Consider the following 12,207-nt stretch of genomic DNA (forward strand, 5'->3'; position numbering starts at 1 on the left):
GGGACCCAGTGCATAAGCAGCAAGTTGGCTGGGCTGGGAGCATGATCAGTTCATCTCTAGTAAGAGGAGACAGAGCAGAGCAAAGTGCACTGATGCACGTAGGTAGATGGTTGTGGGGACAGGAGCTTTTAGAGTCTTTTAGGATGGCTTCTGTTTTCTCAGTGAAATGGGGAGCAAGGCAATCAGCCTAGAGCCAAGAATGCTGGAGGAAGCATTGGAAGGTTGGAGAGAGGGGTGAAGATTTGAATAGTCATCTAGGAGTGTGGGAGAATGGATGAACTAGAGAGATGTGGTCAGAATGCTGGGTAGCACTAAGGGCCCACTTGAGGTTCATGGTCATGAATTTTAAATGAGACTGGCTGCCACGGTTGGGTGGTTTCTCCAGCTATACATTAAGCTGCTTGGGGGCAGGCTCAGAGTAGGTGGAGAGCTGTTTACCAGGGCTGTGGTTTTGCCAGGCAGGTGTAATGAAGTGAGAAAGGAAGGGGCAAGGGAGTTAAGAGTGTATGCAAGGACATGATTATAATTGACTGTGGAATTTAAGCTGGTTAAGTAGGGAAGTGGGGACATGGAGGTCAGGGGAGGGACAGTAGAAAGAGGGTAGGATCAATGGATTGGGGGTTCAGTGAGGTGGAGGATTGTTGAGGGTCAGAGGTGAACTGAAAGAGGGAGGGGCTGCATTTATTTGTAACACAAAGCCTGGGGCACAGCCACTGGAGTGACTGTCTGGGTGGGGTGGAGAGTGGTTCTCTTTGGAGAAGTGGAGTTCAAGGAACTGACAGGCCAGGGTGTTGGAAGTCTCATCGATGTGGATATTGAAATCACCAAAAATTATGACAGGAGTGGTGTTGGAGAAATCCAGGAGCTAAACTCTGTGGCCATGGGCAGCAAAGATGACCACTGAAAATCCTAAAGTTTAACTGCTCATAACACCTCCCCCTGGCAAAGCGTGGGGTGACTTGAGCCCCTTCCTCTCCTAGGGAAATGCTGCAAATAATGTGCAGCCAAAGAATGGTGGCAGAAGAAACCGTGTTGATTTCCTGAGGCTCAGAGGACAATGTAACCGAAAAGGCTGTATAAAAGAATTTATTACAGAAGCTCTCCAAGCTTCAGTTACCTAATCTGTAAAATTGAAATAATAGCAGTATCTACCTCGCAGAATGGTTATGCATATTTAATGTAGTACTGTATGCAAATAATAATTTATTGCACATTTAGGCATTAGCTCACAGGACTCTCACAGCAAGTTTACCAGGTAGATTCAAGCTAATCTCCATTTTACAGATGAGGAAACGTCGGCAGGGGGTGCTGATGTTGATGGTACCTGTAAAGTGTGAGGAGAGTCCCCACTCTCGGAGATTCACAAGTCCTATGAGAACACTGTGCGGTGAGGCACCGAAGGCGGCCTGCACCTCTGAGGCGTCCACCGGCTGGTCGGTCAAAAGCTCCCTCCGGTGGCGGAAGCGAAGAGCGCAGCCGGTGGGCAGGACCCGCCGCGCAGGGAGAGTCCCCGCGGAACGCGGGCGTAAGGCCGGGACCCAGCTCACATTTTGGAGGTTTGAGGACTAGGGCCCCGGAAGGCGCCACCCGACGTGGACCGGAATCCTTCGCGACGCACCTGCGCCAGGTGCTGCGGGCCCGCCCACCTCCACGCCGCCCTGCCGCAGTCAACACGCACCCCTTTCAGACGGCGGGTCCTCTCGGGGCCTCCGAGCTGCGAGCTTGTTTGCACCAGCCACCCAGGGTGGGGGAGGGGGGACAGTAGGGACTGTGGTCCACACTCTGTCAGAGACGCAAGTCTGAAGGGCGAAGCCGAGCAGCATCATGAGGGGCACGCAGATGTCGAACCGCACTCGCAGCTGGCGACGGGGAAGGGGCGGGGCCTCTCCGGGCTCGCCCAGGGGGCGGGGCAGCGGCCGACGGCCAATGGGGCGCCGAGTTGGGTGGGCGGGCTCGGGGCCTGGCATCCCGGTAGCCGCCGCAGTGTTTTCTGGCCCCCGCGCTTCCTCCACTCGTAGCGGACCCTTGCGGCTCGCGGGGATCGCCCTCGAGGGGCTGCGTCCTCCGGCCCTGGGTGAGTGAGCGCCCGAGCTGTGGGGGGTGCCCGGCCGGTGGAACGGTGCTCGGCACCCCCCAACTCGCTCCGGGAGAAAGTGGGCAGAAATGGGGTGGGGGAGGATGTTGCAGGATGCGAGCCGGGCTGTGTTTTTTTGTTGTGGTAGTTGAGGGGTGTGTTTGGGTTGGTAGGAGATTTTTGGGGGCGCCTCGTGTGGATGGGAGGAGTTTGATGGGGTTAAGGAGAGGGAGGAGGAGGTTGAGATGGGTTGAGGGCGAGGGTTGTAGGAGGGTGGGGCTTAGGGACGATTTGGAAGTTTCTTGTGACCCGTGGATGAAGTGTTTGTATGGGGGGCTTGAGAGTGGTGGCTCTGGTCTTAAGAGGAGAGGGTGAGGAGAATTCCCTGCCCGTAACTCACTTCCCTTTTGTGGGATTTGCTTCCTCTTGTACTGCTAATTCAGAGGGAGAGAGACTGAAGAAGACTTTGCTGCCAGAGGATCCTTGCCCTCTTTCCAGAGCCCCTGCCAACCCTAGTCTCAGGGATATAGGGGGAGGGGCCTTGATATCTAAATGTTGAGAGGGGCCTTGATATCTAAATGTTGAGGGGGTTTGAGTCCACCATTATTGGGGCCGTGGTTGGAACCACTGACTCTTTTGAGTTGCTGGCAAGCATGTGTGTGTGTTTCCTTGTAGCCCTGCCCTATGGGGAGGCTTCTGAGTGTTTGGGTAGAGGTATTTTATGGGGCCCTGTGGAGATGCTTTCATTCAGCAAAATTTCTTTTGCAGGTCTCATACCCCTTTTGTGGCTTCCTCTACTGCTCCCAGCCATGGCCAGTGAGAGTTCGCCTCTGCTGGCCTACCGGCTCCTGGGGGAAGAGGGGGTTGCCTTCCCTGCTAATGGCGCAGGGGGTCCTGGAGGAACATCTGCCCGGAGACTCTCCACCTTCCTGGGGGTGGTGGTGCCCACGGTCCTGTCCATGTTCAGTGTAGTTGTCTTCATGCGGATTGGTGAGCAGGTGGAGGATGCAGGGGTGCAGCGGTGGCAGAGGGGTGACAGTGGGGTGAGGTTGGGGAAGGGCCCTGGGAGAAGTGCGTGGATGGAGAGCTTGGAGAGGGGGTTCCCTGTGGCCTTGGGTTTAGCTCTGTCCTGGAGCTTACTGTCAATCAATGGAGTAGAGGGTGAGGTGGGCATAATGGCTGTGGTGTGGGACCCCCATGTGACCTGCTTTGCTACTCATGTCCCAGGGTTCGTGGTGGGCCATGCTGGGCTGCTGCAGGCCCTGGCCATGCTCCTGGTTGCCTACTTCATCCTGGCGCTCACCGTCCTCTCTGTCTGTGCCATCGCCACCAACGGAGCTGTGCGGGGGGGCGGAGCCTACTGTATCCTCCAATGGTGGTAGACTGGGGTCTGGGTGGTTCTGTCTTCTAGGGAGGGTGCCAAAGGGGCCAGTACCCTCCATCGCTGGGAGGACAGGGCAAGAGGGAGGCGAGTTCTAATGAATGACATGTTAGTGCCACTCTCTCGTGTACCAGGTTTTTTCCTAGCTGTGATTTTGATCCTCCTAGCAATCTTGCCAGTTGGGTAGTTTTCTCTCAATTTCAGAAATGAGGAAACTGGAGCTCAGAGGGCATTAGTGCAAAGCCACCTGGCCAGGAAGTGGGTATGCTAGGACACATTGCCGCTGAGCAGTCCTGCAGGAGATGAGTCTGGAGGGCCATCTGGAGAATGCTTTGTTCTGTGGCCCCTTCCGCATACTCCATTTCACTTTCTTTTCCCTTAACGCTCACCCCTTGCTTTCATTTTTAGTCATGATCAGCCGGACCCTGGGGCCTGAGGTTGGGGGCAGCATCGGCCTCATGTTCTACCTGGCTAACATCTGTGGCTGTGCCATCTGCGTGCTGGGGCTGGTGGAGGCTGTGCTCGATGTCTTCGGGGCTGGTCTGTAGGCTCCCCACCCCAGTTTTGGCAGTTCTGTGGGTTGGCTGGGTCTGGGATTCTGGGACAGTGAGGGAGAGAAGCCCTTTCCAGGAGAAGGGCAAAGTGATCCTTTAGCTTGACCTTCTCAAGCCCCTACTGTGTGCCCAGCCTTATGCAGGTGATGCAGACGTCTGAGCAATTGTCCTTGCCCACAGTGAGCTTAGCATCTAGTCCAGCAGACCAGGCAAATACTCTTAGAATTGACACAGCAAGATTGGTGGTACCCAGCGGGAGGGTGAGAATGCTGGGATAAAGCCTAGTGGGGGAAGTAGGAAGGATGGCCTTTCTGAGGCGCGTGGGGCAAAGTAGGGTAGGGTCTGCTACTGCTTTGGATCATGGGTTGGGTCCCTTCTTGGGATCTGGCCTTCTAACTCTGTCCCTTCTTTTCTTTAGATGCCACAGGGCCCAATGGGCTTCGAGTCCTGCCCCAGGGCTATGGCTGGAGCCTGCTCTATGGCTCCCTGCTGCTGGGCCTTGTGGGTGGGGTCTGCACGCTGGGAGCTGGGCTCTATGCCCGGGCCTCCTTCCTTACATTCCTGCTGGTCTCTTTCTCCCTGGCCTCGGTGCTGGTCAGCTTTGTGGCTGTGGGGCCCAGGGACATCCCCTTGACTCCTCTGCCTGGCCCCAATGGCTCCTCCCTGCCCCCCCGGTTCGGCCACTTCACTGGCTTCAATAGCAGCACCCTGAAGGCCAACTTGGCTGGTGAGTTGGACACTGTGGTGCCAGCATTCTCAGGATGAGGGGCGGGCACGTGTTGGGGCTGGGCCCTTAGAGCCCCGGGATGGGAACAGGTGTCAAAGAGAATTAGGGGGCAGGATGTCTGGACTTCAGAGCAGTGCAATTTAATTAAAATCTCTCCAGCATGTGTTTGCTGCTGTGGTTTTTGCCCAGTAGGGCATGAGAGAGACCACAAGATGATCCCTGCCTTACAGGAACTTGTGCCCTAGTTGGAGAGATAAGATACACAGTCAGGAAACAGTTCAATAACGAAATAAGACAGAGTGAGAGTCAAGCAGACAAGAAGCACCATAGGAGTTTAGGGCAGGGAGACTGGGCTGGGAGAGACAGGAGTAGGTGGAGCTGGAGGTGGAGTGAGAAGGATTAGGGATTCAGATAGGAGTAGGGAGGGAAGACATTTCAGGAATGAGCTTGAATTAAGGCCTGGAGGGAAGAACAGAGGAGTATGGGGGGACAAGGAAGTGATCAGTCCAGCCGAGCTAGGGCCAGTGAGATGTCAGGGCTGAGGTCTTGGTGAGGGCAGTGGGGGAGGGAGGAGGTTGTGGAATGTGAGGGAAGGGTGGCCTGGCCAAGGTGTCTGGGTCCCTTACAAGGATGCTGACACTTTCTTCCTGGGAACAATCCCTCCTCAGGTGGTTACGCCCGAGACTACACCACGGGGGCCATGATGACCTTTGTCAGTGTTTTTGCTGTCCTCTTTAATGGCTGCACAGGCATCATGGCCGGGGCCAACATGTCAGGTGAGAGTGCCTGCCTGCTGCCTCCTGGGTGTATGGGGCTGCCATCCCTTGCCCCTGTGGCGGGCATGAGGGTTCAGAGGTGCAGGAGGATGGTGGAGAGAGCTGACCTCCCTCCTCCTGCTTCCCTCCCTCCAGGGGAGCTGAAGGACCCCAGCCGGGCAATTCCCCTGGGCACTATCGTCGCTGTTGCCTACACCTTCTTCGTCTATGCCCTGCTTTTCTTCCTCTCCAGCTTCACCTGTGACAGGTGCCTGGGGAGGGGGGTGAGCCAGGCCCTCAAAAGGGTAGGGTGTCAGAGCAAAGTTTGGTACACCTGGATCACCAAGGGAAGCAGAGGCAGGGGAGCAGATACCCAGGTTTTGGGGTGGAGGGAAAATGGGGACTATGTCTCACATTGGGAGGGAGATGGAGCTCCTGCTGCTACTGCTGGGGTGGGCTGGCATATGATGAGTGCAACCTGTACCCAGCATTTGCCATGTACCTGCCATGTAAGCATTGATTGATGTGTGTGTGTGTGTGTGTGTGCAGGATTGGGGGGCTTTCTAGTCAATTTGTATTTTCACAAATATTTGGTCTCCTGTGCATATACTGTGGGGAATGTCCACCACATAATTAAATTCAAAGTGGCCAAATGAGAACCAATGCATACCCAAGAAATCCTCTTGGTCCATTTGGTATATTACTCTGATCCCTGAGGTTGGTGCTGGGTCAGTTGAATGTACACAGACAGCTCTTCCCCACTTAACTGTGGGGAGCACTTTTCCCACAGGACCCTCTGTGATGATTGCACATCTGTTATCTGTGTTCTCCTTTGTTCCTCCCTCCCAGGACCCTGCTGCGGGAAGACTACGGGTTCTTTCGTGCTATCAGCCTATGGCCCCCACTGGTGTTGGTTGGCATCTATGCCACGTCGCTCTCAGCTTCCATGAGCTCCCTCATTGGCGCCTCACGCATCCTCCATGCCCTGGCCCAGGATGACCTCTTTGGTGAGTTCTCCCCTGCCTCCTTGCTGAGCTCTGGGCACACCTTCCTGGCTCTGCCTCGGGCCCTGCTTGACCCAGGCTGATGTGGCTGTGGCATTTTTGTTTTTACAGGTGTGATGTTGGCACCGGCAAAGGTTGTGACCCGAGGAGGAAACCCCTGGGGGGCTGTGCTATATTCTTGGGGCCTAGTGCAGGTAAGCATCCTTCTTCAGGCTACCCTGCCCCACCTCCTACAGTGCGATCACCTGCTTTCAGGATAGGGGAGGGATTAGGCTCAGGCTGGGAGATATGTGTACATTTCCCGGGAGGTGCAAATGGATTAACATGCTTGGCTGTTAACAAAAAGGTTGGAGGTTCGAGTCCACTCAGGAACACTTCAGAAGAAAGGACTAGTGATCTACTTCCGAAAGATCACAGGCACTGAAAACCCTATGGAGCACAGTTCTACTCTGACACACATGGGGCCGCCATGAGTCGGAGTTGACTTGATGGCAGCTGGTTTACTGGTGAGATATATACTGAATGGCAAGGCTGTATTGGCATTTTGTGTGGGATGCATTGGCATTTGTATCAACGCCCAGCCCCTTGGTCCTTGCCCAGCTGGTGCTCCTGGCTGGGAAGTTGAACACACTCGCCGCCGTGGTCACAGTCTTCTACTTGGTGGCCTATGCTGCAGTGGACCTGTCCTGCCTGAGCCTGGAATGGGCCTCAGCCCCTAACTTCCGGTAAGAGGATAAGATGCCTGTGTCCCCAGAGAAAAGGAGGGAGGAATGAGAGGGCCTTAGAGCCCTACTGGTGTAGTGGTTAAGAGCTACAGCTGCTAACCAAAAAGTTGGCAGTTCACATCCACCAGCTGCTTCTTGGAAACCCTATGGGGCAGTTCTGCTCTGTCCTGTAGGGTTGCTATGAGTCAGAATCAACTGGACAGTAAAGGGTTTGGTTTTGGTTTGGGACCAAGGAGGTGGGGGTGGGGATTAGGTGGAATGTTTGTGTGTTGAGGGCAGGCCCTGAGTTTCCTTCCTTCTCTCTGTCCATCCCCAGCCCCACCTTCAACCTGTTCTCCTGGCACACCTGCTTGCTGGGGGTGGCCTCCTGCCTGCTCATGATGTTTCTCATCAGTCCCGGGGCCGCCGGCGGCTCCCTGCTTCTCATGGGCCTGCTTTCTGCCCTGCTCACAGCTCGAGGAGGCCCCAGCAGCTGGGGCTATGTCAGCCAGGCCTTGCTTTTCCACCAGGTTGGGGGAGCGTGGAGGAGGGTGGTGAGGGGAGGCCTTCTAGGAAAGCCCACCCCTCAAGGGGGCCTCTTCTTCCCTCGGCTGGAGTTTGCGTTCCTGTCCGAGAGGTACTGAGTGGCTGCCCTTTCTAGCCTTTCCTCCCTACACCTCATCCGTGTCCCCAGGTACGCAAGTACCTGCTCCGGCTGGACGTCCGGAAGGAGCACGTGAAGTTCTGGCGGCCACAACTGTTGCTCTTGGTAGGAAATCCCCGGGGCTCCCTGCCTCTGCTGCGGTTGGCCAACCAGCTCAAGAAGGGGGGCCTCTATGTGCTGGGCCACGTCACCCTGGGTGACCTTGGTGAGTTGCCTTCCTGCTCATATCCCTGTTCTCCCTCCCTCCTTGGTCTCAGGCATTCTTTGTGTCCCAGACTTACTTCTTCCCTGATGACCCACCCCACCTGCCACAGCCTGCCTGGACCTTTTTCTTCTGCCCATTTGGGATTTGGAGTCTAGGAAAAAGGCAAGGAGTTTGACCACAACGTGCTGCCTTCCTTTACCTACCTTCTCTGCAGACTCCCTGCCCTCGGACCCTGTGCAGCCGCAGTACGGGGCGTGGCTGAGCCTGGTGGACCGGGCCCAAGTGAAGGCCTTTGTGGACCTCACACTGTCTCCCTCCGTGCGCCAGGGGGCTCAGCATCTGCTACGCATCTCGGGCCTTGGTGAGCTGCTTCCTTTCTGTTTCCTCCAGCCCTCTTCATGGCCCCCTTAAATCTCCACTCCCCTCTCCCAGAGAGTCAATCACAAATCGCAGACTCCAAAAGGAACTCAGTATCTAGTGCAGATAAGACACAGCCCTCAAAGATAACAACCGTGCAGATGGTGGTGTACGATAAGGTCTAGTAGAAGATGCTGAGGATTAGAGATGGAGTGACACTTTTTTTTTCCTGAACCAAAAATTGAGGCACAGGCTCTGATGAGTCTGTTGTACTTCTGGGGGCAACGGAAGAGTAACTATTTGAGTCTAGGGCTGCCCTATCAAATCTAGGGCAGATGGTTTCTAAGCACCAGAGTTCAGAGAAACGAAGGCAACTATGCACTTATGTACCAGGAAAGGTTTTGTGAAGAGATGGCACCTCAGCCAGGCCTTGAATCGCATGGAGAAGTGGGGAACATTGCAACGTGGGCCAGAGACCACAGAGCACAAAGCATGCTGGGGCATGGGGAAGGTTCCCAAGCTTTGTGTGTCTTACTGCCAAGGCCTCTGGCCTTGGGCTGCGTATTCCTTCAAATTCGTGCTCAGTATCTGTGGCCTCCTTCTCCGTTTAGGATCTGACTGATGTCCAACAGTGTTGGACATTGCTCTGCTCAGTTCACATCAGAAAATGCTCCGGAAGGGTGTCTAGTGTCATCTGCAGTGGGGGCGGGGGAGGGGTTCTACACCTCCTGAGGTATTTTTGGGCTTTGTCAAGCATTGTTAGATAGCCCCGGGGACATCTGAGAGCCCAGTCTTTCCTCAGCCCCACCCTTGTGGGAAACCTCTGCAAAGAGGCCGCTAAACCAAAAAAAAAAAAAAACAAAAACAAAAAAAAAACCCAAACTCGTAGGACAGAGTGGAACTGCCCCATAGGGTTTCCAAGGAACAGCTGGTAGATTTGAACTGCCGATCTTTTGGTTAGCAGCCAAAGGCTTAAATCGCTGCACCACCAGGGCTCCAAGAGGCCACTACTTTCAGGAAATGTATCTTGAGTCAAGTAAAAGGGAAAGGATTTCCTCTAAGTAGTGCATTCTCCTGGCACATAGAATTTGATTCACTGGTGGGTGTTTTGCGGCCCGTTTGTTTCGAGAGGAGGAGTCTTAGAAGTGGTCTCAGAGCCTTCCTGCAAATGCAGCCCTGTGAAAGGGAGGGATTATCCCATTCCACACTGACTGTGCAAGTAGTACGGATCAGGAGCTGTTGGCAGGGACATTGTGGTTTGCATGCACACTGGCTTGGTGCTGGGCTGCTGTGTTCACATGCTGGCCCTGGCACCTACTAGCAGGGAGACTTTGGCAAAGTTACTTCCCTGCTCTGTGCCTCAGGTTCCTTATGTGTAAAACGGGAGAATAGGTGGTGCCTACCTCACAACAACGTTAAAAGAGTTTAATGAGTTAAAACCAGAGTTCCAGCCCTTCCGGTTTTTTTTTTTTTTTGGTGGGGGCGTACCACCCCCTGCTGAGAATTTGAATTTCTAACCGGTTCCCAAGACTATTCTAATGCTGCTGGTTAGGGACCGGTTCTGAGAACCACTAGTAAAGCAGTGGTTCTCAAGATTTATTATACATAAGAATCACCTGGGGATCTTATTATACCGTAGATTCTGATTCAGTATATCTGGGGTGGAATGGCCTGGGAACTTGTTAGAAATGCAAATTTTCAGCAGGGAGTCAAAAAAAAACCAAACAAACCCCTAACCTGTTCAAAGCTCTGGTTAAAATAAAGAGTGCTTTCAACAGGACCTGGCCCCTTGTAAGTTCCTTCAGGGATGATGCTGCGAACGCACCATCCCAGGGCTTTGCAGGAGTAGGAACAGGCTGCGAAGCCCAGCCTCGTCTCATCTCATAGCAGGTCTGAGGCGCTTTCCTTGGGGATTGGGGCCATGAGCTTGACTAATCAGGGTGTCAGACTCTCCCATCATGAAAAAGGTGTGCTGTTTAAAAATGTGGAATAAATAGCATCCTACTTTCCATGGACCAGAACTGCTCAACAGTTAAGAGAATCTTCTAAGGCAAGCTTTGACTATTTAGAGGAGGAGATCAGTGACGAAGATAGACAAATGCATGTGAAAGTGTTTAGAAAAACTAAAAGTCATTATGCAAATGTACACGATGCCACGAGAACCCACACGCGGTGCAAATGTAATAGCTAATGGCTGACACACTAATTGTCAGTATGTGTGAGTGGGCGCATATGAGCATGGTAGAAGTTCAACCTGTGAGTCTGATTCCTGTCTGTTCTTTCCTGCCTCCCCCTCTCTGCTCCCAGGTGGCATGAAGCCCAACACATTGGTCATGGGTTTCTATGATGATGCCCCACCCCAGGACCATTTCCTGACAGACCCAGCTTTCTTGGAGCCTGCCGATGGCACTAGGGAGGGGGCGCCTCCAGCCCTAAGCACCTTGTTCTCTCCACCCCGGTCTCCGGGGAGCCCCCGGGCTCTCAGTCCCCAGGACTATGTGGCCACCATGGCAGATGCCCTCAAGATGAACAAGAACGTGGTTCTGGCTCGGGCCTGTGGGGCCCTGCCCCCTGAGCGGCTGAGCCGGGGGTCTGGGGGCACTCAGCCACATCACATGGACGTGTGGCCCCTCAACTTGCTGCGGCCCCGGGGTGGGCCCGGCTATGTGGACGTCTGTGGCCTCTTCCTGCTGCAGATGGCAACCATCTTGGGCATGGTGCCTGCTTGGCACAGTGCCCGTCTCCGGATCTTCCTGTGCTTGGGGCCTCAGGAGGCCCCCGGGGCAGCTGAGGAGCGGCTCCGTGCACTGCTGAGCCAGTTGAGGATCCGGGCTGAAGTGCAGGAGGTGGTGTGGGGTGAGGGGGCTGGGACCAGGGAGCCGGAGGAGGAAGGGTACTTTGAGAACAGCAGATGGGGAGATGCTGAGGCAGAGGCCCTGGCATGCAGCGCCAACGCCCTGGTTCGGGCCCAACAGAGGCGCAGCAGAGTGGGAGGGCCCAATGGGCTGGAGGGTGGGGCTGGAGAGGAGGGACCTGCTACGGCCCTGACCTTCCTGTACTTGCCTCGGCCGCCAGCTGATCCTGCCCGCTACCTCCGATACCTGACACTGCTGGAGATCCTGAGCCATGACCTGGGCCCCACGCTACTCATTCACGGTGTCACCCCTGTCACGTGCACTGATCTCTGATGCCTAATGCAGCCCCATTCCTGGTGGTGGGTAGAGAGGGCCCACCTAGGTCCAATGACCCATCTTGACTAGTGGATGTGGAGGAGGTGAAGCGTCTCCTTCCTCCTGCCCTGCACTTGGGACGGGAGCCCAGTGGAAATGTGAAGGGATTTGGGGCCAGCGAACTCCTCCTTTTCCATTGTGAGTGGGACCCGTATACTAACGCAGGGCAGCTCTGCATCCCAGTCCCCACTGTGGGGGGGCAGTCAGCAGCCCCCCTTCCCTTTACTGGTGCCTTGATGGGAGGGGCTGGCTCTCCTCTTGCGACTCTAGGCTACCTCAGTACCCCCTCCATCACTGACAGGCTCACTGACCCCTGAGGTTATGATGTGTTTGTTCTGTTTTATTTTTCTAACTCTGCTGAACGTGAATAAATGATCAAAAAACTGCAGGCTGGCTGAGCACTGCCTAGCGGGGCAGGGGAAAAGGAGAGGGTCCCCAAGGGAGCCAGGTACCCTTGGGGAAGGGAGAAGCATTTATTGGAATGTGGAAAAGAGGGGTGCTGGAGCTGTCCCTGAAGCGAGGTTGCCACGGGCAGGACTTGGGGTTGCAGAG

At 54.9% G+C, this 12,207-nt stretch overlaps 1 protein-coding gene across 1 annotated transcript; it reads left to right on the forward strand.

The window, feature by feature from the left end:
- Nucleotides 1–2,361: 2,361 nt before the first annotated feature.
- On the forward strand, nucleotides 2,362–12,139 carry SLC12A9 (solute carrier family 12 member 9). Its single transcript, XM_004386738.2, has 13 exons — nucleotides 2,362–3,064; nucleotides 3,302–3,436; nucleotides 3,864–3,995; nucleotides 4,428–4,736; nucleotides 5,405–5,512; nucleotides 5,648–5,759; nucleotides 6,341–6,498; nucleotides 6,607–6,689; nucleotides 7,096–7,220; nucleotides 7,537–7,729; nucleotides 7,894–8,068; nucleotides 8,283–8,429; nucleotides 10,733–12,139. Exons 1-13 carry the CDS (start codon nucleotides 2,653–2,655, stop codon nucleotides 11,611–11,613), a joined length of 2,970 nt encoding a protein of 989 aa, XP_004386795.2. The 5' UTR covers nucleotides 2,362–2,652; the 3' UTR covers nucleotides 11,614–12,139.
- Nucleotides 12,140–12,207: the final 68 nt, after the last annotated feature.

Source organism: Trichechus manatus, unplaced genomic scaffold (assembly GCF_000243295.1).
Source record: "Trichechus manatus latirostris isolate Lorelei unplaced genomic scaffold, TriManLat1.0 scaffold00170, whole genome shotgun sequence".
NCBI classification, from domain to species: Eukaryota; Metazoa; Chordata; class Mammalia; order Sirenia; family Trichechidae; genus Trichechus; species Trichechus manatus.

What these genes read in the sequence shown, in the direction of transcription:
- SLC12A9 (XM_004386738.2), top strand. Translation starts at nt 2,653, where the DNA reads ATGTTGAGGGGGTTTGAGTCCACCATTATTGGGGCCGTGGTTGGAACC. An exon ending in GGCCGGGGCCAACATGTCAG is followed by an intron (nt 5,513 to 5,647) that starts GTGAGAGTGCCT and finishes CCCTCCCTCCAG; the next exon opens with GGGAGCTGAAGGACCCCAGC. An exon ending in GGCCCAGGATGACCTCTTTG is followed by an intron (nt 6,499 to 6,606) that starts GTGAGTTCTCCC and finishes TTGTTTTTACAG; the next exon opens with GTGTGATGTTGGCACCGGCA.